The sequence below is a fragment of the Chiloscyllium plagiosum genome, unplaced genomic scaffold (genome assembly GCF_037043375.1).
Source record: "Chiloscyllium plagiosum isolate Xiang-an unplaced genomic scaffold, Cpla_swu_hap1 HiC_scaffold_27, whole genome shotgun sequence".
Taxonomy (NCBI): domain Eukaryota; kingdom Metazoa; phylum Chordata; class Chondrichthyes; order Orectolobiformes; family Hemiscylliidae; genus Chiloscyllium; species Chiloscyllium plagiosum.
The window spans coordinates 57,272,301-57,299,253 of NW_028270165.1; the positions used below are offsets into that span (position 1 = coordinate 57,272,301).

The window sequence follows — 26,953 nt, forward strand, 5'->3', positions numbered from 1 at the left end:
GCCGGAGGCTGAGAAGTGACCTTATAGACGTTTATAAAATCATGAAAGGCATGGATAGGGTAAATAGACAAGGCCTTTTCCTTGGGATGGGAGAGTCCAGAGCTAGAGGGTAACAGGTTCAGGGTGAGGGCTGTGGGATGGGGGTGCAGATTTAAAAGGGACCTTGGGCATCTTTTTCATTCAGAGGGTGGTGCTTGCAACGAAAGAGCTACCAGAGAAAGTGGTGGAGGCTGGTACAATTACAGCATTTAAAAGGCATCTGGATGGGTATATGAATTGGAAGGGTACAGAGGAATAGAAGCCAGGTGCCAGAAAACGGGGCGATATTAATTTGGGATATCTGGTTGGCGTGGACAAGTTGGACTGAGAGTTTCTGTGCTGTATATCTCTGACTCTGGCTATCCACTAGATATTTGCCACATCTGTATGTTCAGTCTTTCTCTGGTGTCGGTGTCAAAGCCTTAATATCTCATTCCACTCCCACCTCCCGGGATGTTAACCATTTCGTGTCTGTTTTTTTCTCAGGAAGCTGTATTGCAAGTTCAACCTGAATTTACACTTGTTTTACTCCCCAGAATCAGACCTGCTCATTCTCAGCAATATCCCAATGTTGTTGTGAAAGATATTAACTTTCAGGTGGAGGTATCCAAATTTCAGTGATGTCAGTCCTGACGTTTTTGCTTTTCTGCCCCTATAAGATACTGAATCAGCACCTTCAGGAGAATTTGTTAGAGCAGAGTGAGACCAGAAGGGGAGAGAGAGTGGGATGGTGCTTTCAAATTTATGAAATAACAAAAGAAAAGAATGTTCAACGGCAAGTAAAATTCCTTGTTCTGAATTTCTACCCTGGACTAACAGTGACGACTTTTGTAATCTCTTTTAACAGAGTATTTGAAGATCTGAAGACGGAAGTTTCAACATCAGCAGATGAAGGGCTTATGCCCGAAACAGACTTTGCTGCTCCTCAGATGCTGCCTGACCTGCTGTGTTTTGCCAGTGCCGCACTTTCCGACTCTGACTATCCAGTGTCTGCAATCCTCACTTTGATGTCAATGTCTGACAGTCATTCAATCCATTGAGACCGCAACAATTTTCAACTATGGATCTATGAGAATGAGCAAAGCTTTTGGTTCCTGCTTGAGTGCGTTTTCAGTATCAGTGGGACTGGATGAGAGACCCTACTGTTGCAGCGCACTGAGTGTTCAGCCTGAAACAGATATACCGGCCTGGAAAGTGGAATTCACAGCAGGAAGGGCCTGTACACAATTTTGTGTGCAGCTGAAGCTTTAGCCATGAAGAAACCCGAGGAATCCTGCCCTGTGGAGAAACCGTGGAAGTGTGGCAACTGTGGGAAAGGCTTCTGTTTCCTGTCTGTGTTGGAGACTCATCGGCGCAGTCACACTGGGGAGAGGCCGTTCTCCTGCCCTGAGTGTGAGAAGGGCTTCGTCAATTCCTCCAACCTACTGACCCACCAGCGGGTCCACACGGGGGAGAGGCCGTTCACCTGCCCCGCGTGCAGAAAGGGCTTTACCCAGGCCTCTGCCCTGCTGAGGCACCAGTGGGTCTACACGGGAGAGGCCCTTCAGTTGCCCCATGTGTAGGAAGGGCTTTATCTGGGCTTCCAACCTTCTGACCCACCAGCGGGTCCACACAGGGGAGAGGCCCTTCCCCTGCACCAAGTGCGGGAAGGCCTTCAGCCATTCCTCAGACAGGCTGAAACACAAGCAGGTCCACACTGGGGAGAGGCCCTTCAGTTGCCCCGAGTGTGGGAAGGCCTTCAGCAATTCCTCCAACCTGCTGAGACACCGGTGGGTCCACACCAGGGAGAGGCCGTTCAACTGCTCTCACTGTGGGAAGGGCTTCACCCACTCCTCCCACCTGCGGAGGCACCAGAGAGTTCATGTGCCATCGCAAGGGGATTGAAGGAGCGATGACAGAGTACCGTTATTGACTGGATTATCAACCCAGTTGTTGAGACTCCCGGGTTCGAATTCCGCTGAGTCAGATGGCGGAATTGGAATTTGGTCAGAAATCTGGGTTCAGAATCTAATGATGAAACTGTTTTCATGGGTGGGGGGAGCTGGAGAAAACCCCCATCTGATTCACTCATGTCCTTTTTAGGGAAGGAAACTGCCGTTGTGGGAAAGGATTCACTCAGTCAGGGCAGGAGAACGGCCTCTCCCCGGTGTGACTGTGCCGATGAGTCTCCAACACAGACGGGAAACAGAAGCCTTTCCCGCAGTTGCCACACTTCCACGGTTTCACCACAGGGCGGGATTCCTCGGGTTTCTTCATGGCTAAAGCTTCGGCTGCACACAAAATTGTGTACAGGCCCTCCCTGCTGTGAATTCCTCTTTCCAGGCCCGTATATCTGTTATAGACTCCACACTCAGTGCGCTGCAACAGTAGGGTCTCTCATCCAGTCCCACTGATACTGAAAACCAGCTGCATCCTTTACCCGGTCTGGCCTTTGCGTGACTCCAGACCCATAGCAGTGTGGTTGACTCTACACTGCCACCCCCAGCAAATGAGTGGGGAGCAATGTACTTGGATAGAGGGTGTGGGTTGAAATTGCTGAGTGAGGCAATACAGGTTAAGGCTGTACCAAGGATCCAATTACAAAGGGACAGCTTGGTGCTGACCAATAGTAAAGAAAGTGGGGGGTGGGAGGAGTGTGAGCACTTGGGCCTTGAGCTGTTGAAAAGAAAAAGCTACATTCTCAACACCTTTTTGCTGGGGGGGGATCTGCAGTTGTAACAAAGTTAGGTCGCAGTAAAGGTTACCTGAATTTACTGAAGGGCTCAGACTCTCATTGAATTGATGTATTGTCACGTGTGCCGCGATACAGTGAAAGGCTTTGTCTTGTGAGCAGTACAGGCAGATCACAGAGTTAAGTAGCAAAGATATGTAAATAATAAATAAACAGCTGCAAAAACGAAAACACAGGTCCAGGTGAATGTTAAGAGTTTGAGAGTCCATTCAGTATTCTAACGACAGTGTGGTAGGAACTATTTCAAAACCGGCTGGTGTATGTGATCAGGTTTCTGTACTATCCACCCCAACGGTAGAGGTTGAAGAAAAACATTGCCCGGCTGTGATAGGTCTTTGAGAATGCTGGCGGCCTTTCCTTGACAGTGGGCCTGATAGATGGATGATATAGATGGGAGGTTGACCTTTGTGATTGTCTGGGCTAAGTTCAACACTCTGTGTAATTGTCTCTGATTTTGAATGGTACATTTGAAAGCTTTGACCTCCAAGAGGTTTTTGTGTTAAAGCTGCTCATTTCTTTCAGCCTCCTGCACTAAGTTTCCAATGTCATGTATCAGATGGAGCAGTGAATGACTAGCTAATATCATTGAAATTGTAAATTTTTCAGGAGTGCGGTTACTGCGTCATTTCATCAGCATCGTAATGTTTACAGACAGCACCGGGAGGTATGGGCTGTCTCCACTAGAAATGATGTGGAGGAGCCAGTGTTGGACTGGGGTAGACAAAGTTAAAAACAAAACACCAGTTATAGTCCAATAGGTTTATTTGGAAGCACTAGCTTTCAGAGCGCTGCTCTTCATCGGGTGGCTGTAGAACAGGATCATAAGACACAATTTATAGCAAAAGATCACAGTGTCATGCAACTGATGGGATATATTGAACAAACCTAGAATGATAGTAAGTCTTTCATCTTTTAGAATGGGTTGCAGGTTTCAGTTCATTCATATATAAACCCCAGAACTACTTTTAAGTCCCCATTCTCAAATGTTTTATAAAGGTTTTATAAAAATAGGAGACATCTCAGCTCATATAATGCATGAAAGGTGTGAGGTTCAAGTCTGTCTGTATCCCACTCTTGTTTGAATCAGACTGGTTCTATTTCCAAAGTAGGAATTTATAAAATATTACATGGATTAACTGCCTGCAGATTGTGCACTTTTTGAGGAAAATTGAATGTATCTGCAAATGCACATTCACCCCATAGACTATTATCTGTGTGTGTGTGTTTGCGTGTGTGCATGCTTGGTAAAGTGTGAGTGTGATTGGAGTTTAAGTCTGTAAGAGGGTGAGTATTTTGGTTGGGGTGAGTGGTGCATATGTGTGTGTGTCTGAGAGACAGCATGTTTATGACAGAGTTGTGGATAAAAGCGAGGGGTTGCATTTTGCTAAAACAAGGGCAGGACTTGTACAGGTAATGGTAGGGCACTGGGTCGTGTTGTAGAACAGAGAGACGTGGTGGCTTTCAGGTACATTGTTCTTGAAAGGTGCATTGCTGGGACACAGGATGGTTAAGAAGGCATTTAGCAGCATTGCCTTCATTGTTCACACCGTTGAGATAGGAGTTGGGACATCATGTTGAGGATGTCCAGGATGTTGGTGAAGCCACTTTGAGTACTGAGTACAGTTCTGGTCACCCTGTAATAGGAAGAATACTATTGGAGGGGGTTTGGAAAACATTTTACAGGATGTTGCCAGGACTGGAGGGATTGAGTTATAAGGAGAGACTGGGACTTTTTTCAGTGGAGTGCAGGAGGTTGAGGGGTGACCTTATTGAGACTTAGAAAATCATGAGTGGTGTCGGTAAGACAAATAGCAAAAATAGCGACGAGCATGTACGGTTACGTCAAGCTACAGGAGAACACAATTGTGGCTCTACTCTTTTTTTTTCCCTATTGGCATTTGACCACTTAAAATCTGTCAGTAACAGCAGCATCTGCAGAGCATACTGCACATGCTCCTCGGTGTCAGCAAGGTCTGTGCGGGTTAGCCAGTGTCAGCAAAAACTGCACGCTCATCGCTGTCCCCGGAAACGGCTCGCGACCTTCATGGACCAAAGGAGAGCATTGGCGGATTGGAAGGAAACTTATCCTCCTGGCAATCAGAGCACCCCTACTGTCTGAATGTGGAAGGTGGACCATGTCCTTCTGAAGCTGCTGCTGTTCCTCTCTCTCTAAATGAAGATTGAGCTTCACCCCAGACTAACTTCCTTCCTTTGTCCAACATCTGTGAGTATGGCACTCTTTTCTCACCCTCGTTTTCCATTTATTTTTCATTCAGGGCCTCAGTTGTTGACTTGCAGCAACTGAAACGGAAGAGAGTGAATCTGGGGGGCGAGGGGCAGACTCTGGAAATGTTGGAGAAATGACTACTGCAGATGCTGAAGATCAGAGTCGAGAGTGTGGTGTTGTAAAAGCACAACAGGTCAGGCAGCATCAAGGGAGAGTATGAAGGAATGGAGACTTTCAGCTTCTGTGGAATGAAAGAAAAAGAGTTCACTATAAATTAGAATTGATCAGATAGGCCAATGGGAGATGGAGTTTAATTTAGAGAAATACATTTTGGTCAAGCAATCCAGACAGGACAGACAGGGGAGTGTTGCAGAATAAAGAGACCTTGAAGTGCTGGTTCATACTTCATTGAAAATGGAGTCTCGGGTAGACAGAATAGTGAAGGCAGTGTTTGGTATGCTTTCCATTATTGGTCACAGCATTGAGTATGGGAGGTCACGTTGTGGCTGTGCAGGACATTGGTTAAGCCACATTTGGAATGCTGCATCCACCTCTTGTCTCCTTTCTATCGGAAAGATGTTGTGAAACTTTGAAAAGGATCAGAAAAGATTTACAAGGCTGTTGCCAGAGTTGGAGGGTTTCAGCTACAAGGAAAGGCTGAGTAGGCCAGGGATATTTTATCTGGAGGGTCAGAGGCTTATAGAGGTTTATAAAATTATGAAGAGCAAGGATAGGATAAATAGACAAGGTTGTTTCCCTCGAGTCAGTGGCGGGGGGGAGGGGGGGGGATCTAGAGACATAGGTTTTCAGTGAGAGGGGAAAGATATAAGAATTCTGAGAGGCAACTTTTCCACGCAGAGTGTGGTGCATTTAAGGAGTAAGCTGCCAGAGGAAGTGGTGGACACTCGTACAATTGCAACATTTAAAAGCATCTGGATGGGTTTATGAAAAGGAAGCGTTTGGAGGGATATGGGCCAGGTGCTGGTAAGTGGGACTAGATTGGGTTAGGATATCTGCTCCGCATGGACAGGTTCGAGTGAAGGGTCTGTTTCTATGCTGTACATCTATGACTCTATCTATTTGATTACAGATGCTGCTCCTCTCTCTGAATGAAGATTGAGCTTCACCCCAGACTGCAACTTTCTTCCTCTGTCCAACATCTGTGAGTAAAATACTCTCTTTTCTCACCCACTTTTTCAATTTATTTTTCATTCTGGGGTTCAATTGTTGACTTTCAGCAACTGAATGGAAAGGGAGTGAATCCAGGGAGGGGACAGACTCTGGAACAGTTGGTCCAGGTCTGTGTCTCGATTGACAATATAGACAGTCAGGAGGCTGGAAGAACACAGCAAGTCAGGCAGCATCAGGTGGTGGAGAGGTCGACGTTTCAGGTGTTTCTTCCGGATGGGGGATGGGTGTAGAACAAGATGCAGATAAAGGGGTGCCGGGAGCAAGGTGTTGAAGTGGGGATTGGTGAAGACTGAGGGTCCAACCTGATGGTCGATGGGAGGAAGGAATCTGGTTGGTGGCAGGGAAGAGTGAATGGGAGGGGCAGAGGCCGTGAAGGGAGTTGGGGATGGGAGGGGAGAAATTAGACAACTCCAGGGGGAAGGTGACGTGTTGTTCCTCCAATTTGTGGATTGGATCGTTGTGGCAATGAAGGAGGCCAAAGTTGGTCATGTCAGAAAGGGAGAGGGAAGAGGAATTAAAATGGGTGGCCTCTGCAGACCCTCTTGCCCTTCCTTGTTTTAGCAAAATGCAACCGCTGGCTTTTATCCACACCTCTCTTATGCACATACTCTCTGACACACGCACATCCCCAATACTCACCCTCACATAGGCTGATACTCCATAACACACACTTCACCAAGCAAGCACACATGCAAAAACACACACGCACAAACTCACATGGAGACACCTGTGCTGCCCTGCATAGTTTGCAGAAATCTCTTCTCTCCAGAGAATCCCCACAGCGTGGAAGCAGGTTACTCGACCCAACGAGTCCAGAAAGTAACTTCCCTACCCCCATTTCTCTACATTCACCCCTGACTCATGCACCTAACCTGGACATCCCTGGGCACTATGGGTAATTTGAGCATGGCCAATCCACCCTAACCTGGACAAAGTTAAAAATCACATAACACCAAGCTATTTGGAAGCACTGGCTTTCGGCACGAAACTCTCTCATCAAGTGGTTGTGAAGAATAAGATCATAAGGGACATAATTTATGGAAAAACATTGCAGTGTCCTGCCACTGAAATGATATATATTGAGCAAACCTGGATTGTTAAGTCTTTCATCTTTTCAAATGGGTTGCAGGCATCATTAATATGTAACTTTACAACTTCCTGTAAGGCACTTCTCAACATAACTTAACTTAAGGTTTTGTAACAAAAGATGACATCTCAGCTCAGACAATGCATTAAATGTGTGAGGTCAGAGTTCAAACCTTGAATCAAACTGGTTCTATTTCCAAAGTCAAATTTACAAAATATTATATGTATTGACTGCCTGCAGACTGTGCATTTTTAAGCAAAATAGGATGTATCTGCAAATAAAAATTCACCCCCATGGACTTCTGTGTGTAAGCGCGCGTGAGAGAGAGAAAGTCTACTTCCGTGCTGTACGTGTCTATCTCTATTTGATAAGATGCTTCATTTCTGGTGTAAATATTGTAAATCATAGCTGGGTACTAACAGTTCGATGTAAGGGAGAGAGGATCCTCAAGTTGGACACAATCAGAATCCTGGGAGAGCCCTATTTCTGGTTTGCTTCCTAATGAACAGACATTAAGCACTTGCACCTATTTATTTCTCATGTTGTTTCATTTTTCTTGTTTGATTCCCTGCTATGATGACACTTTTGTCTCTGGTTAGTTGAGAGACTGGGAGATTGTGCATTGGGCTTTGATTGACTGACTTTACACCTTCTGGAACAATAAAATATTCAAAGAGGGGGTGGGGGTCAAAGCTTCAGCAGAAATCCAGTAAAGCTGAGAACAGACTGACATCTTAATCAGTGGGAACAGGGAGATCAGAGGACAGAGAAATGAGGACCTGAAATCAGAGCGGACACCAGACTACCCTGTGGTCAGTGCTTTGATTAGCAGTGGCAACCCTCTACCTTTACCTAGCTTCCAATTTGACTACCACCTCGATATTCAGGATCCAATCCTTGTCATCCTGAAGCCATGTTTCTGTAAGGAGCCTCAGATCATAATTATTCTCTTCAATGTGTGCAGACAATTCATTTACTTTTGTTACAGTGCAGAAACACCACTTTTTGTTTCCACTTTTGTGATCATTCAGAATCCAGTTTTGATTGCTGGTATATTTACTCTCCTTGTCCCTTTCTATCATTCTCTGATGTTAATTTCCCACATCACTACATTGCTCACCAACCTTGATTTGGATTGGCCATGCTAAATTGCCCATAGTGTCCAGGGATGTGCAGGTTAGGTGGGTTAGCCATGGGAAATGCAGGGTTATTGTTTCATAGTAATAGAAGCAGGAGCAGGCCATTTGGCCCATCTAGCCTGCTCCGCCATTCATTAAAATAATGGTAAAACTGTCTATTGTCTCAGCTCCTCCTCCCTGCATTATCCCAACTGTCCTTAATTAACCTACCATGCAAAAACCTAACCAACTGTGTCTTCAATATACTTAATGAGGCTGTCTCTACTGCTTCCTCGGGCAGAGAATTCCATAGATTGACTACTATCCAGGAAAAATAGTTCCTCCTCATCTCTGTCCGAAATCCAGTCCTCCACATTATGTGGCCCAGTCTCATCCACCAGCAGAAATGTCTGGATAGGATAGGGTTTCATCCCTACAGTGCAGTGAATTCCCACTTTCCTACAAAGTTCTGTACATAACTGGATATTAATCTACCTACATCTAGGTGGATAGGCTGGGACTTTTCTCACTGGAGCACAGGAGGTTGACAGGTAACCTTAGAGATTTATAAATCATGAGGGGGGTGGATGAGGTGAATAGTGGGTGTCATTCCCCACAGGTGGGGATTTTAAGATTAGAGAGCAAACTTTGAAGGTGAGAGGAGAAAGATTTTTAAAAAGACTTGAGGAGCAGCATTATTTTTTTAAAGAGTGGTTTGTGTGTGGAATGAACATCCCGACACAGTGGTGGATGCAGGTACACTAACAACATTTAAAAGACATTTGGATAAGTACATGAAGAGGAAAGGTTCAGAGGGAGATGGGCCAAACACAGGCAGGTATGACTAGTTCAGTTTGAGAACATAGTCAGCATGGATTAGTTGGACTGAAGGGTCTGTTACTATGCTGTATGACTCTGTAACTGTTCTATACTGGTCTTAAAAGCCATTTTCTCACCTTCCCCCATAAATATCCTCCTCTTTGTTGTTCAAAAATCAGATGAACTCAGCCTTGAATATATTCAATGATCCCCTAACTGCAGGCAGGCATCCCCACTTCTGAACTCATTTCCCCTTACTAATATACCACTTGCATTGCTCGCTGCACCTGACAACTGGCATTTACTGTTGTAGAAGGATGCTGAGGCCCCTTTGTACATCCACACATCATTCCTGATGAAGGGCCCGTGCCCGAAACGTCAACGCTCCTGCTCATCGAATGTTGACTGAGCATTTCCAGCACCATACCTTTCGACTCTGATCTCCAGCATTTGCTGTCCTCACTTTCTCCATATTCCAATATGTTACCATTTAAACAATGCACCTCTTTTCTGCTTTTTTTTTTAACACCGCAAAGGTTCTAACTTCACATTGGGGTACTGTATTTGCCATGTGTTTGCCAATTGTGGTCTTCGGGAGACAGAGGGTAAACGTGGGGAATGGTTCGCCGAGCGTCACAGCTGGGTCTGCAGAGGCTGACCGCACCTCCCAATCACCACCCATTTTAATTCCCATTCCCACTCCCTTTCTGACATGACCATCTTAGGCCGCCTCCATTACCACAACAAACCAAACCACAAATTGGAGGAACACCACAACATCTTCCACCTGGGCAGCCTACAGCCTGGAGGACTCAACACTGAGTTCTCCAATTTCAAATAACCCCTTTCCCCACTCCTCAAATCCCTTCCCAGGCTCTTCCCCACCCCCACCCCTCCTTGCCACCAACCAGATTCCGTCCTCCCAGTGACCAACCAGTTTGTACCCTCTACCTGTCTCCACCTATCCCCAATTCACCACCCTGCTTCCAGCACACCCTTGTTCTGCAGCTCTCCCAACACCCACCCCCAGTCCTGAACAAGGGTGACACCCAAAGCAAGGAACATGCACAATGCTTGTTGACACAGTGGAACGTATGCAATATGCTCAGTGGTGATGCTAGTATTATTGACAGATTTTGAAGTGTCCAAATGCCAATAGGAGAAAAAAAAAGGTGGTAGAACAACTTTTTTCCCCATCTGGCTCGATATTTTGTGGCTTTTCCGTCTTGTCTGGCTGCTCAACTTTCTTATGTCTTTTCCCTTGTGTAGGGGGTGAAGGTCTGCACGAGAGGGCCTAGGTTCAGGGTGAGAGCCGAAAGATAATAAAAGGTACCTAAGGGGCAACGTTACCATGCAGAGGGTGGTGCGTGAATGGAATGAACTGCCCGAGGAAGTGGTGGAGGCTGCTACAATTAAAGCACTTAAAAGGTCTCTGGATGGGTATATGTATAGGAAGGGCTTAGAGGCATGAGCCAAGTGCTGGCAAATGGGACCGGATTAATTTAGGATATCTGGTTGGACCGAACGGTCTGTTTCCGTGCTGTACATCTCTACCATTCTAAATAATAAAATGTATACTTTGACAAATTATAAACTATATCCATGTTAATAAGGCTCAGTACACCACACACTTCACTAACCATTCTCAACAGGTCCTGCCCCTTCAATGACTGAGGAACATCCGCCTCCAGAATGCTCACCGGCTCCTGCCTGCTGTACAGCCGGCCGGTGTGGCCGTGACACAGCAGCTGCGCCAGGAAGGCGGCGGTGCCCAGTGACGGGTGTCTGCCCCGGGCCGCACGGCGCCATTTTCCTAACGGCCGCCCCTTCCCCGCTCGAGCGCCTTCTCCTCCCAACCGCCTTCACCCCCGCGTGACGTCAGCTCAGGGGGGATGGGCGGGGCCGGGGAGCCTCACCGTCACCAAGCAACGGCCACCTCACGCTACAACTGCTGCTACCTGAAGCGGGAAATCTGCATTTTAAAAGGGACATGGACATTTAACGGGCTATTTCTACAAATAGATTGAAATGGACAAAATTACATTTCAAAGGGATGTGGGCACATTCAAAGGGATATCTTAATATGCAAAATGTCGCAGTCATATCAAAATGAATCTACATTTCGAAGAGACGTTGCCCTATTTATAAGTAGAAATGACACTTTAAGAGACAGTCATATCTAAAGGGGTAAGTATACATTAACGAGGGGCAAGATTGCGCTTAGAGGAACATAACACATTTAAAGGGCATAACTACATTTGAAGGGGCATTTTTATATTTAAAAAGACACATTGAAATCTCATAATTAAAAGTACATGGTAATATTTAGAAAGCGTGACCACATTCGAAATAGTGCAGCCACTTTATAAGAAAAGGGATTTGGGCTGGGGGGCGGGGGGTAAGATTTAATTTTTAAGAAAATAAGCAAGTTATTACGATTTGGAATGGTCTTGAAGGGGTGATGGCACCAGTAAGTGGCAAAAGTTAATACAAAATTCTTGAACAGAAAATGATTCCAGATATATGTGGATGCAGGGAAATAATTCAACAAAAGAGCCATTACAAATTTATGGAGCAAACAATAACCTTTTGAGAGATATAAATTGGAGCATCAATATTTAAGTCGGATTGTTCACAACTGAATGACATTACCAGACTGAAAATTCACAGCCTAAAAAATGTTTTGGCATTTGATGAAGTTATTTGGGCAATAGCAAATGAAATATCAAAGAAATACAAAGTTATAAGGAGGGATACATATCTTGTTTAACCAAATACAATGGCAGTGCAGAGAATTTCAGAAATGCGCAATAAATATTCACAGTGTACCCCTTATTCAACTCATTCAAGAATTTCAAATTGTGTTTGAGGCAATTCAATGGTAAATGGCAACATTTGTTTGTTAATACACTCACCATAAATTGTGAATATGATTTTGATAAAAATAATCTGGTTAATCCCAAATGGAGCAATTAAGTGCAAAGTTACTTTCAACCATTTAATAAAACACTGTATTTTCATATGAAATAAAATTTGCAATGTTATAAAATCTTTACAAAGGCGGCACGGTGGCACAGTGGTTAGCACTGCTGCCTCACAGCGCCAGAGTACCGGGTTCAATTCCCGCCTCAGGCGACTGACTATGTGGCGTTTGCACGTTCTCCCCGTGTCTGCGTGGGTTTCCTCCGGGTGCTCCGGTTTCCTCCCAAAGTCCAAAGATGTGCAGGTCAGGTGAATTGGCCACGCTAAATTGCCTGTAGTGTTAGGTTAGGGGTATGGGTGGGTTGCGCTTCGGCGGGTCGGTGTGGACTTGTTGGGCCGAAGTGCCTGTTTTCACACTGTAAAGGAATCTAATCTAAAGGAATCTAATCTAATATTAAACAAAATAGCTTTCCTGGGTGTCAATATTTACAACAGTTATGCAACTATTATTTGGCAATTAACCAACTAATTGAAATAATTTCAGAATAAATTAGCTGTTTCATTATTATACATTGAGATATTTTAATTAAAATGTCACAAAGGAAATCTTTAACACAAAGCAAAGTTAGATAAAATACAAAAGTATCTTGCAGAATTCACTTCAAATCATATCTGTTGAATCACAAAAAGATGATGCTCAATGTACCAAATGATGGACAATCACTTGTAATGATGGAAAAAATATTGTAAAGAATGTATATCTCTCAATTATATCTTAAATGAATATTTACTCTGCCTTGGACAACAACAACTGAAAGTTTTTTTTGACAAATTGAAAACTACAATAGCAAAGCTTTAGAAAATCCACCACGGAGCCAAATCTTGAATAAAAGTTTATTTCAGGTTTCTCCAGCTTCAATTAGCTGAAGAAGAAAAAAAATGCTTCTGGTTGGAGACGTGAATAAAAACGAATCAGAGGACTATGGACCAAATGCTGGCAAATGGGTCACTAGATTAATTTAGGATATTTGGTTGTCTGGACTGAAGGGTTTGTTTCTGTGCTCTACAACTCTATGACTCTATTTCTACATAGTCAGAATCAATTTCACAAAACTAGGATTAGGCCATTCATCCTTTGCAGCCTGTCTTGGGCTGTGGCCTAACTACGCACGTTTCAATGCAAGTTTCAGAAAGATTTCAGCAGCTCTTTTCAAAAAGTGAACATACTTACAATGAGAATAGTTACATTGATATATTCAGAAACAATGTTAAAGATCAGTCATTTCAGAATGTCATTAAAACGTAGAGCTTTTCTAACAATAGGTGTGAATTCTGTGTATCCCAATATCGAGTCAGACTGACATTGTTGTTCGAAAAGCTCTGCATTTAAATGACATTCTTGAAGGTAATTTAAAACAAGTTCTGGGATTAATGTACCAAAGAACAGAAGCCCATTCTAAAATATGAAAGATTTAATCTAAAATTGTTTAGTGAAGGACATCTCCATGACCGTGGACTCCTTTGGCTATAAATTCTGTGATCATGACCTTACTGTCCACGACCACCTGATGAAAGAGCAGCACTCTGAAATGGAGTGATCAGTAACAATGTCTCATTTGGATCACCCAAGGTTAGAAATGGAAGCATCTCTCTTCAAGGTTACAGTTTGATTTGCCCTTTCAACGTTCTTGAAATTTAAGGTGTTCCATTGTAGTGTTCAATTCTGATCCATTAAAATCAGTATCCAGTCTCATCGGAGTGCAGAACCAACTCAACTGACGGAACAAACAAAACAACTTTTCAGTTTGCTTTTTAGATGTGACATCTTCTCTCCGTCCCTCTCTGGTGACCCAACAGGACTACCAGAGCTGGAAGTACCATTCTCGAAATACGATTACTAACCTACAGTTTTCTTTTAAGGATTTAAAAGCTGCTAGCCTGATCTCGCACAAAGCACAAAAACAGACTGTTCACCCGTGCCTGCGCAGAGGAGAAATTTCAGGAGGAACAGATCACAAAATAACAACTGTTACCAGTCCCACAACACGTGTTTCCTTGGACAAAGTTAAAAATCTCACAACACCAGGTTATAAACCAACAGATTTATTTGGAAACACTAACGTTTGGAGCACCGCTCTTTTATCAGGTTGGTTGTGGAGAATGAGATCATGATCATGGCATTTATAGCCAAAGGAGTCCAGTGTCATGGAGATGTGATATATTAAACAATTTTAGATTAAATCTTTCATCTTTTAGAATGGGTTTCTGCTCTTTGGCATGTTAATTCCAGAACTTGTTTTTAATTACCTTCTCAAGAAAGTCATTCAAATGCACAGCTTTTCTAACAATAGGTGTGAATTCTGTCTGGGTCCCAGGGTTGAGTCAGACGGACATTTTTCTTAGAAATGTTGTGCATTTAAATTACATTCTTGAGAAGGTAGTTTTTAGATTAGGGTGTAGGTTAGGCTGGATTGGCCATGCGAAATGACCCTTATTGTTCAGGATATGCAAGGTAGGGTGGATTAGCTATGAGAAATATGAAGTAAGGGGGTGGGTCTGGGTGGCAATGGTGCTAAATGCCTTCTTAACCATCCAATCTACCAGTTCTTTGCAGGTTGCATAACTATGTATCTGAACCCTCCCAGGTCTCTGTTTTAACGATACATGTCCTGTCCTTCCTCGTTTTAGTAAAATGCAATCCCTTGCTTTTATTCATACCTCTCTCATATACGCACACCCTAACATGCTCACACACTTACAGACTTATACTCCATCACACTCACACTTTACCAAGCATGCACACACTCTTACATGCACTCTCACACACAAACTCACATGCACACACACACAACTCTATGGAGTGAATTTGTATTGGCAGAATTATATTTGCAGATACTTTCAATTTTGCTCACAAAGCACACAATCTACAGGCAGTCGATCCATGTAATATTTTATATATTCCTACTTTAAAAACAGAACTAGTCTGATTCAAGATTGGGATACTGACAGACTCGAACCTCACAACTTTAATGTATTGTGTGAGCTGAGATGTCACTTTTTAAAAAAATATAAAACCAAAAGTCATCTCAAGAACATGACTTAGATGTTGTTCTTGGATTTACATATTAATGAACCGAAACCTGCAACCCATTCTAAAAGGCATCAGTTGCATGACACTATGAATTTTGCTATAAGATGTGTTTCTTATGATCCTGCTCCACAGCTACCTGTGGAAGGACCGGCGCTCCGAAAGCTCGTGCTTCCGAATAAATCTGTTGGACTATAACCTGGTCTTGTGTGATTTTTAACTTTATCCACCCCAGTCCAATACTGGCACCGCCACATCGTTTCTAGTGAACACAGCCCATTCCTCCCAGTGCTGCCAGTAAACTTTACAATGCCAATGAAACACAGTACCTGCACTCCTGAACAATTTACAATTTCTAATGATACTAGCTACCCATTCACTGCTCCACCCGATACACAACATTGAAAACTTAGTGCAGGAGGCTGAAAGAAATGAACAGCTTTAAAACAAAAAACCTCTTGGAGCTCAAAGCTTTCAATGAGAGTCTGAGCCCGCGGTAAATTCAGGTAATCTTTATTGTGACTCAACTTTGTTAAAGCTTCAGATCCCCCCAGCAAAAAGGTGTAGAAAAAGTAGCTGCTTTTTGACAGCTCAAGGTCAAAGCGCACATACTTCTCACCCCCCCCCCCCATCCTACCTCACTTTCTCTACTGTTGGTCATCACCAAGTTGTCCTTTGCAGTTGGATCCTTGGTACAGCCGTAACCTGGAGGAAGTATTGCCTCACTCAGCAATTTCACCCCACCCTAAAAACGGTTTCATCATCAGATTCTGAAATCCAGATTTCTGACCGAATTCCAATTCCGTGATCTGCTGCGGCTGGATTCAAACTCAGGAGTCCCAGGAACTGGGTTGATAGTCCAGTCCCTAATGGCACTCGGTTGTTACTCCTTCAATCATCCTGCGATGGCACATGAACTCGTTGGTGCCTCCGCAGGTGGGAGGAGCGGATGAAGGCCTTCCCACACTCTGTGCAGCCGAAGGGCTTCTCCCCAGTGTGGATCCGCTGGTGGGTCTGGAGATTGGAGGAATCGCTGAACCCCTTCCTGCACTCAGGGCAGCTGAAGGGCCACTCTCCTGTGTGAACCCTCTGGTGTCTCAGCAGGATGGAGGAATTACTGAAGGCCTTCCCGCACTCTGTGCAGGGGAATGGCCTCTCCCCCATATGGATCCGCTGGTGGGTCAGCAGAGTGGTGGAACTGCTGAAGGCCTTCCTGCACTCGGGGCAGCTGAAGGGCTTCTCCCCAGTGTGGAGACGCTGGTGCTTCCACAAGTTGCTCACCTGACTAAATCTCTTCCCACACTTGGGGCAGGTGAACGGCCTCTCCCCCGTGTGGACCCGCTGGTGAGTCAGCAGATGGGAGGAATTCCTGAAGGCCTTCCCACACTCGGGGCAGCTGTAGGCCCTCTCCCCCGTGTGGACCCGCCAGTGGGTCAGCAGGTCAGAGGAATGTCTGAATGCCTTCTTGCACTCGGAGCAAGAAAACGGCCTCTCACCAGTGTGGAGTCGCCTGTGTGTCTGGAGGTTGAAGGAATTGCTGAAGGCTTTCCCGCACTCGGGACACGGGAACGGCCTCTCCCCTGTGTGGACCCGCTGGTGAGTCCGCAGGGCAGAGGCCTGGGTAAAGCCCTTCCCACACTCAGGGCAGCTGAAGGGCCTCTCTCTGGTGTGACTGCGCAGATGAGTTTCCAGGGCAGATGGGACATAGAAGCCTTTCCCGCAGTCACCACACTTCCATGGTTTCTCCACAGGGCGGGATTCCTCAGGTTTTTCCATGGCCGAAGCTTCAGCCGCACACAAACGCATGTAGAGCCCCTTCACACCGTGATTTCCTCTTAACAGGCTGTTACACGCTCCACACTCAGTGCACTGCAACAGTAGGTCTCTCATCCAGTCCCACTGATACTGGAAATGTCCTCGAACAGGAACCAAAAAGCTTTGCTCCTTCTCACAGAATTGCAGTCAAAAATCGTTGTGGTCCTGATGGATTGAGTGACCGTCAGACATTGACACCAAAGTGAGGACTGCTGACTCTGGAGAGTCACTGTCAAAAAGCACGGCACTTGAAAATTCACAGCACATCAAGTAGCATCGAGGAGCAGGAGAGTTGACGTTACAGTTGATTTTGAAACTTCTGTCTTCAGATCTTCAAACGCTGTAAAAAGAGAATGTAAAAGTCATCACTGTCAGTCCAGGGGAGAAATTCAGAACAAGCAATTCTGCTTTCTGGAGAACACTCTTTTCTTTTATTATTCCACAAAATTGAAAGTGCCATCCCATTTTCTCTCTCCCCTTCTGTTCTCACTCCACTTTAACTAATTCTCCTGAAGGTGCTGATTCAGGATCTTATAGGAGCAGAAAAGCAAAAACGTCAAGACTTATCTTTCTGAAACTCCACCTGAAAGTTAATATCTTTCACGCCATTGGCATAATGCTGAGAGTGAGCAGGTCTGATTTGGAAAACAAAATAAAGTGTGCCAATTCAGGATGAACCTGCAATGCACCTTCTTGAGGAACAACCTCAAGAGATGGTTAATGTCCCCGGGAAGGGGAGCATAATGTGACACCCAGGTATTAACACAGACACCAGAGAGAGAAACTGAACATACAGACGTGGCAAACGTTAGTGGAAAGCCAGAGTCATATACACACAGAAACAGGCACAGGCACTTCAGTCAAACTCTTCCGAGCTGACCAGATAGCCTAAATTAATCTAGTCACATTTGCCAGCACGTGCTCCCTGTCCCTCTGAACCGTTCGTATTGATACACCCGTCCAAATGCCTTTTAAATGCTGTGATTGTCCCAGCCTCCACTACTTTCTCTGGCAGGTCATTCCGTACACACATTCACACCCGCCCAAACCTCGTGAAATAGTTGCCTCCTTAGGTCTCTTTTAAATCTCCACGCCCCCTTCCCCGCCGCCCTCACCCTAAACCAATCACCCTCTAGTTCTGGACTCCCCCACCCCAAGGAAAAGACCCTATCCATGCTCCTTATGATTTTATAAAAGTCTATAAGATTACCCCTAAGATTCTGGCGCGGGCTGGGGAAACAGCCCCAACCTATCCTTCCGTCCCTCCTCACCCGGGCAATTAAGACACATACCTGAGTTTGCAGACTCTGCGCCTTCCCTGGAGTCACTCCAGTTGCTACCAGTGAACAGATTTTCTCCCTCTCAGATTGAAGAGTTGCCCAGCGAAAGGGTTTAACTCTGAACCGAGCAGAGCCACTTCCGCGTTGTGACGTCATCGATGGGTCGAGGCGGCGGAGGGAGAGACAGGAAGGGGAGGGGTCGGAGGGACGATCGGGGTCAGGGGCGGTGGGACGATCGGGGTCAGGGGCGGAGCGACTGGGTGGAGCGAGAGGCGGGTACAGAGGCGGAGCGCGGCCGGGACAGTGGGAGGAGCAAGTGTCGAGTGACGGCGTGCGAGACGGGGCGTGACGAGACGAAGGGGCGGGGCGAATGGCGGCTCCGCACTGCGCCTGCTCCGGATTGACGGCCCGCACTGCCCTGCGCAGTTTGCAAAAATCCTTTCCCTTCAGAGAATCCGCACAATGTAGAAGCAGGTCACCCGGCCCAATGAGACCACACCGACCCTCCGAAGGGTAACCCACCCACATCCATTCCCCTTCCCCTCCTGCCCGATATTTACCCCCCGAATAGACCTCACCTGCACATACCTGGGCACTATGGGTAATTTAACATGGCGAATCCACCCTAATCTGTACATCCCTGGACCATGTGGGGCAATTTAGCATGGCCAATCCACCCTCACCCTTCACAGATTAGTGGGCGGCACGGTGGCACAGTGGTTAGCACTGCAGCCTCACAGCGCCAGAGACCCGGGTTCAATTCCCGCCTCAGGCGACTGACTGTGTGGAGTTTGCACATTCTCCCCGTGTCTGTGTGGGTTTCCTCCGGGTGCTCCCGTTTCCTCCCACAATCCAAAAATATGCAGGTTAGGTGAATTGGCCACGCTAAATTGCCCGTAGTGTTAGGTAAGGGGTAAATGTAGGAGAATGGGTCTGGGTGGGTTACGCTTCGGCGGGTCAGTATGGACTTGTTGGGCCGAAGGGCCTGTTTCCACACTGTAGGTAATCTAATTCAATCTAATTGACTACTCTCCGGGAAAAACAGCTCCTCCTCATCTCTACCTTAAGTCTACTCCCCCTAATTTTATGAGGAGAAAGTGAGGGCTGCAGATGCTGGAGATGCTTCCAGCTCTGATCCCCCTAATTTTATGGCCGAGTCTCATCCCCCAGCAGGAACTACTAGACAGGGCAGGGAGCTGGTGGGCGTGGGTCGGGATGGCATGCTCTTCAGAGGGGTTGAATGGCCTACTTCCACACTGTAGAGATTGAATGATTTACTGCAGTCGTGTTTGCCCCGGATCATAGCGCAAAGAACCTCCCACCTTCCACCAAATCAAAAGACAAGTCCCACCCTGCCCTCTCGTATGTGTGTTATCTGTTTGCTTAATCGTTTCCATTGAATACGGCCCAAACCCCGCTGCTGTCAGTAAACTTTAAAATGCTCAGGAAACAATGAGGTATTGAAAACCGTAAGGTTTCTAATGATAACAGTGACTGATTCACTTCTTCTGATGTACAGCAGTGGAAATACAATGCTGGAGGCTGAAAGAAATGAGCAGTTTAAAACAAGAACCCACCTAACCATTCACTCAGCACACCTGTACTTACTGCCGGTAAACCTTAAAGCACTTCATCCCCACAGTGCAATGAATTCCCACTTTCCACTAAAATTCTGGATATACTCATTCACTCAGTTGCTGTCCCACAAATTAAAGATTTCACTTTAACTTGTTCTGTGCAATGAACCAGAATTGATCAGGGACCTCGAAGTGAAGGAGCCATTGGGAAGTAGTGACCATAATACAATAAGCTTCAATCTGCAATTTGAGAAGGAGAGGGTACAATCGGAAGTGATAATATTTCTGTTGAATACAGGGAACTATGGAGCTATGAGGGAGGAGCTGGCCAAAGTTCAATGGTGCAATACCTTAGCAGGGATGACAGTGGAGGAACAATGGCAGATATTTCTGTGTATAATGCAGAAGATGCAGGATCAGTTCATTCCAAAAAGGAAGACAGATCCTAGGAGGAGGCAAGGGTGGCCATGGCTGACGAGGGAAGTTAAGAAACATATAAAGTTAAAAGAGAAAAAGTATAACATAGCAAAGATAAGTGGGAAAATGGAGGACTGGGAAGCTTTTAAAGAACAACAGAGGATAACTAAGAAGGAAATACACAGAGAAAAAATGAGGTACGAAGGAAAACTGGTCAAAAACATAAAGGAGGATAGTAAAAGCTTTTTTAGATATGTGAAAGGCAAAAAAATGGTTAAGACTAAAATTGGGCCCTTGAAGACAGAAACAGGGGAATATATTACGGGGAACAAAAAAATGGCAGAAGAATTGAATCGGTACTTCAGATCTGTGTTCACTGGTGAAGACACAAGCAGTCTCCCTGAGGTAACAGTGGCTGAAGGACCTGAACTTAAGGGAATTTATATTTGCCATAATTTGGTGTTGGAGAGACTGTTAGGTCTGAAGATTGATAAGTCCCCGGCGCCTGATGGTGAAGGAGGTGGCTCGAGAAATCGTGGATGCGTTGGTGATTATTTTCCACAGTTCGATAGATTCGGGATCATTTCCTGCGGATTGGAGGGTGGCTAATGTTGTACCATTATTTAAGAAAGGTGGGAGAGAGAAAGCAGTAAATTATAGACCAGTTAGTCTGACCTCAGTAGTGGGAAAGATGCTGGAGTCTATTATAAAGAATGAAATTACGACACATCTGGATAGTAGTAACAGGATAGGTCAGAGTCAGCATGGATTTATGAAAGGGAAATCATGCTTGACTAATCTTCTGGAATTTTTTGAGGATGTAACTCTGAAGATGGATGAGGGAGATCCAGTAGATGTAGTGTACCTGGACTTTCAAAAAGCTTTTGATAAGGTCCTACATAGGAGGTTAGTGAGCAAAATTAGGGTGCATGGTATTCGGGGCAAAGTACTAACTTGGATTGAAAGTTGGTTGGCTGATAGGAAACAAAGAGTCATGATAAACGGCTCCATTTCGGAATGGCAGGCAGTGACCAGTGGAGTACCGCAGGGATCAGTGCTGGGACCGCAGCTTTTTACAATATATATTAATGATATAGAAGATGGTATTAGTAATAACATTAGCAAATTTGCTGATGATACTAAGCTGGGTGGCAGGGTGAAATGTGAGGAGGATGTTAGGAGATTACAGGGTGACCTGAACAGGTGACGTGAGTGGGCAGATGCAGTTTAATGTGGATAAATGTATGGTTATCCACTTTGGTAGAAAGAACAGGAAGGCATATTACTACTTAAATGCAGTCAATTTAGGTAAATGGGCAGTACAAAGAGATCTGGGTGTTCTTGTTCACCAGTCAATGAAGGCAAGCATGCAGGTACAGCAGGTAGTGAAGAAGGCTAATAGCATGCTGGCCTTCATAACAAGAGGGATTGAGTATAGAAGCAAAGAGGTTCTTCTGCAGCTGTACAGGCCCCTGGTGAGACCACACCTGGAGTATTGTGTGCAGTTCTGGTCTCCAAATTTGAGGAAAGACATTCTGGCTATTGAGGGAGTGCTGTGTAGGTTCACGAGGTCAATTCCTGGAATGGCGGGACTACCTTACGCTGAAAGACTGGAGCGACTGGGCTTGTATACCCTTGAGTTTAGAAGACTGAGAGGGGATCTGATTGAGACATATAAGATTATTAAAGGATTGGACACTCTGGAGGCAGGAAACATGTTTCCGCTGATGGGTGAGTGCCGAACCAGAGGACACAGCTTAAAGATACGGGGTAGACCATTTAGGACAGCGATGAGGAGAAACATCTTCACCCAGAGAGTGGTGGCTGTGTGGAATGCTCTGCCCCAGAGGGCAGTGGAGGCCCAGTCTCTGGATTCATTTAAGAAAGAGTTGGATAGATCTCTCAAGGATAATGGAATCAAGGGTTATGGAGATAAGGCAGGAACAGGATACTGATTAAGGATGATCAGCCATGATCATATTGAATGGTGGTGCAGGCTCGAAGGGCAGAATGACCTACTCCTGCACCTGTTGTCTATTGCTCCCAGTAAGGGCAAAACATCTTTGAAAGCTGCTCTGAAAGTGCTCTGACTCTTCTGCTTTCAGCAAAGCTGATTAGAGTTTTGAAGCATGGAAACAGACCTTTCGGCCCAGCTTCTCATGCCAACCAAATATCCTAAATTAACCTAGTCGCATTTGGCCCATATCCCTCTAAATCCTTCCTATTCATGTACCTATCCAGATGCCTTTTAAATGTTGTCATTATCTGGTAGTTTGTTACACACATGTACCATCCTCTGCATGAAAACCTTGCCGGTCACGTCCCTTTTAAATCATTCCCCTCTCACCTCAAACATATGCCCTCTAGTTTTAGACTCCCCTACCCTGGCAAAAAGTGCTTGGATATTTACCCTATCCATGCCCCTCATAAACATCTATAAGATCACCCCCATAGCCTCCAATTCTCCAGGGAAAATATCCCTGGCCTCTTCAGCCTCTCACTGTAGGTCACAAGCATGGCAACAGCCTTGTAAATCTTCTCCAACCACTTCCAAAGTTTCACAACCTCTTTGCTATAGCAGGGAGACCAGAACTGAACACAGTATTCCAAAAGTGGCCTAAACAATGTCTTATACAGTTGCAAAATGCAACACCTCTCATTTCTCTAAATAAAACTCCATCTGCCACTCCTTGGCCCATTGGCCCACCTGAACAATTCTAATTTATAATGAACTCTCTTTCCCTTCTTATTCCCTCGAAGCTGAAAATCTCCATCCCACTACTCTCTTTCCATTTGCCGAACCTAATCCCTGTTGTACCTCATCCTGAAGGGTCTGCTTCATGCTGATTAACAGGCCCACACTCAGGAGAGATCTAATTGAAACACACAGAATACTGAATGGCCTGGACATAGTGGACGTTGGGAAGATGTTTCCGTTGGTAGGAGAGACTCCGACCCAAGGACACAGCCTCAGAGTAAAGAGAAGGCCTTTTAGAACATAGATAAACATCAACCTCTTCAGCCAGATAGTGATGAATCTATGGAATTCATTGCCACAGAAGGTTGCAGAGCCTAGGTCACTGAGTATATTTAAGACTGAGACACATGTTCTTGAGTATCAAGGGGATCGAGGGTTATGGAGAGAAAGCAAGACAATGGGATTGAGAAACCTATGAGTCACAATTGAATGGTATGAGCAGACGTGATGGGCTGAATGGCCTACTTTCTGCTCCTATGTCTTATAGTCTTTTGCTGTCCTGGACACAGTAAGAGAACTGGGAACAGAAGTCAGCCATTTGGTCTTTGGAGCCTGCACCAGCATTGAACAGATCATAACTGGATATGAATCTAACTACATCTAAGTGGATAGGCTGGGACTTTTTCACTGGAGCACAGCAGGTTGCGAGGTGACCATATAGAGGTTTATAAAATCATGAAAGATATAGATGAAGTGAACGGCGGGTCTTCTTTCTCTGGGGTGGTTTCAAGATTGGGAGCAAAATTTGACGGTGAGTGGAGAAAGATTTTAAAAAGACATGAGGGGCACCAGTTTTTTTAAAAAAACACAGAGTGTGGTTTGTGTGTGGAATAGATGTCCAGAGGAAGGATGCAGGAAACGTAACAACGTTTCAAAGAAATTTGGACAAGTACATGAATAGGAAATGTTTGGAGGGATATGGGCCAAACACAGGCAGCTGGGACTAATTTAGTTTGAGAACATAGTCAGCATGGACTAGTTGGACTGAAACTGTTCTAAAACCATTTCCTTGCCTTCCCCCATAAACATCCACTTCTTTGTTGTTCAAAAATCAGACGAACTCAGCCTTGAATACATTCAATGACCCCCTAACTGCAGGAAGAAATCCCCACTTCTGAACTCAATTCCTCTTGTTAACATAGCACTTGCCTTGCTGATTGCTTGCTGCACCTGTCTGACAACTGGTACTGACTGGTGTGGAATGACGCTGAGCCCCCTTTGTACATTCACACATCATTCCTGATGAAGGGCTCATGCCCAAAACGTCAACTCTCCTACTCCTTGGATGCTGTCTGACCTGCTGTGCTTTTCCAGTGCCACACTTTTCAACTCTGATCTCCAGCATCTGCAGTCCTCACTTGCTCCACATCCCAATACATCACCATTTAAACAATACACCTCCTTTCTGCTTTTGTTTTCACAGCAGAAGCTATAATTTTACATTGTGGCATTTGCCATGTGTTTGCCAATTGTGAACTTCTCTACATCGGGGAGACTTGGGGAACAGTTCACCGAGCATCGTACCTGGGCCCGCAGAGGCTGACCGGACCTCCCAGTCACCAGCCATTTTAATTCCCCTTCCCACTCCCTTTTTGACATAACTATCTTTGGCCTCCTCCCTTTCCACAATGAATCAAACTGCAAATTGGAGGAACAACATCCCATCTTCCGCCCGGGCTGCGTAGAGTTGGGAGGACTCAACATTGGGGAACTCAATTTCAAATAAGCTCCCAATCTTTCTAGCTCCTCCTCCTCCCTGCCACCTTCCTCACATTGATGGGGACTCTAGGGTGGGGCTTGGAAGAACAGAAAGAGAATGGACGGAGGCTGGGGAGAATAGAGAGAGAATGGACGGGGGCTGGGTGGAGCTGTGGAGAACAGAGAGAGAGAGAATGGACAGGGTAGCAGAGGGTGAGGGAGAGGAGAAGGACTTGGGGGAGAGAGAAAGGCCTGCGGGGCTGAGCGTGGGGGACCCAGAGAATGGGGGGGAAGGTTCTGAGAGGGAGAATGTGGGAGTAGAGTGTTGGGGGGGGGGCAGAAGAGAGAATGGTGTGGGGTGCAGAATGTGAGGGGAGACAGAGAATGGACGGGGACAGAGGGTGGGTGGAGAGAGAGAATGAGTGGCAAGGAGAGGGTGGGGGCAGTGGAAGAATGGGCAGCAGAGAATTGGTGGAGAGAGAGAATAGGAAGGGAACAGAGAGATGGAGAGTGGAGGGTGAGGGGAGAGAGGGAGGATGGATGGGTGGGCAGAGGGTGGGGAGAGGGAAATGGACATGGGGCACTGTGGGTGGCAAGGTGGGAATGGACAGGAGGCGCTGTGGATGGACAGGGGATGCTGAGGGTGGTGGGGAACAGAGAAGAGGTGCTGTGGGTAGCAAGAAAGGAATAAGTGACCTCAAGGACAATTTTTTTTATGCAGAGGGTGGTGTGTGTGTGTGTGTGTGGAACAAGCTGCCAGGGAAGTGGTGGAGATGGGTACAATTACAATATTTAAAAGGCATCTGGGAGGGATATGGGCCAAAGGCTGGAACTTGGGACTGGATCAGCTTGGGACATCTGGTCAGCATGGATGAGTTGAACCAAAGGATCTGTTTCCGTGCAGTGTGTCTCCAGATGTCTATAACTCTGTGATTGAAACCAGACCTTTTTACTGATAATCTTCCTGCTTGACTTTTGTAGCGCACCCAGTTTCAGGAGATTTGTGGTGGGTACAAGTGGCACATGTCTCCTATCATGGGAATTCTGGAAAATATAAAGGGGCTGTTAAAAGTACTTCAACTTTGGGAACACTGGGTCTTGTGGAAGCAGGGCATTTGACAAACCTTTTCAGAGAAATTTTCTCCAACTGGTGGACTATAGACAGTTTTCCCATGGAATATTACACAGATATTAAGAATGTTACCTTCTGTAAAACATTTTCCTGAAAAATGCAGAAGAATTCAACTTGCTAACGTGAAACAAATGTTGGAGAGAAAGGAAACTGCCAAGATCAAAAGGCTGATGAATGTCAACATTTATCAGATTGTTTCGAGAACAGAAAAACCTGCACTGGAGACACCCTGAAGAGGGTTGTCTCATACCTATTCCTTCAATTAGTTTTATATGTCTTAATTGTTAAGTCATACCTAGCACATGGAAAGATGGCTATGATTTGTGGAGGTCAGTCATCTCGACTTCAGGACAACTCTGCAGGAGTTCATAGGCCGAACCATCTTCATCAATGACCTTCCTCCATCATAAGTTCAGAAGTGGAGATGTCGCAATAATTGCAGCTGTTCAGCACTATAAACAACTCCCCACAAACTGAAGCAGTTCAGTTTGAAATGCTACAAGATCTTAACCATATCCAATGGGCTGATGAGTGGCAAGTAACATGAATGCCATGCAAATGTCACAGAATGACTCATCCCCAAAAGAGATAATCTGACCACTGACCTGTGATATCAACAATGTTACTGTCACTAAATACCCCACGATCAACATCCTTGGGGTTTACCATTGAACAGAAACTCAACGAGATGAACCATATACACACAGTGGCTACAAAAGCAGGTCAGAGGCCAGAAATACTGTAGTGAGTAACTCACCTCCTGACTCTCCAAAACCTGTTCCAACTTCTACATGCCACAAGTCAGCAGTGTAATGGAATACTCCCGACTAGCTTGGATGGGGTTGCAGCTTCAACTGTATTTGAAACGCTTCATACCATCCAGGTCAATGTTGCCTGCTTGATTGGTACCATATCCACTGTTCAGAAGCAGTAGTGTGTAGTACCTACAAGATGCACTGCAAAGATTTACCAAAGCACCTTACAAATTGCCTTTCAAACTAACAACCACTTCATCTGGAAGGACCAGGAAAACAGATACCTGGGAACACAACCT

At 45.4% G+C, this 26,953-nt stretch overlaps 1 protein-coding gene and 1 long non-coding RNA gene across 2 annotated transcripts; one reads left to right on the forward strand and one right to left on the reverse strand.

Moving 5' to 3' along the window:
• The first annotated feature begins 698 nt into the window (after positions 1-698).
• LOC148144226 (uncharacterized) lies at positions 699-14,715 on the forward strand. The gene is made up of 3 exons (XR_015751426.1): positions 699-814; positions 6,088-6,159; positions 14,055-14,715. It is a non-coding gene; the product is annotated as an uncharacterized LOC148144226 (long non-coding RNA).
• A 1,150-nt stretch (positions 14,716-15,865) lies between these two features.
• Positions 15,866-18,431, reverse strand: LOC148144227 (uncharacterized). The gene is made up of 2 exons (XM_087974642.1): positions 18,330-18,431; positions 15,866-17,377 (listed from the first exon to the last, which is right to left on the reverse strand). The coding sequence occupies exon 2, from the start codon at positions 17,110-17,112 to the stop codon at positions 16,114-16,116; it is 999 nt and encodes a 332-aa protein (XP_087830768.1). The 5' UTR covers positions 17,113-17,377; positions 18,330-18,431; the 3' UTR covers positions 15,866-16,113.
• Positions 18,432-26,953: the final 8,522 nt, after the last annotated feature.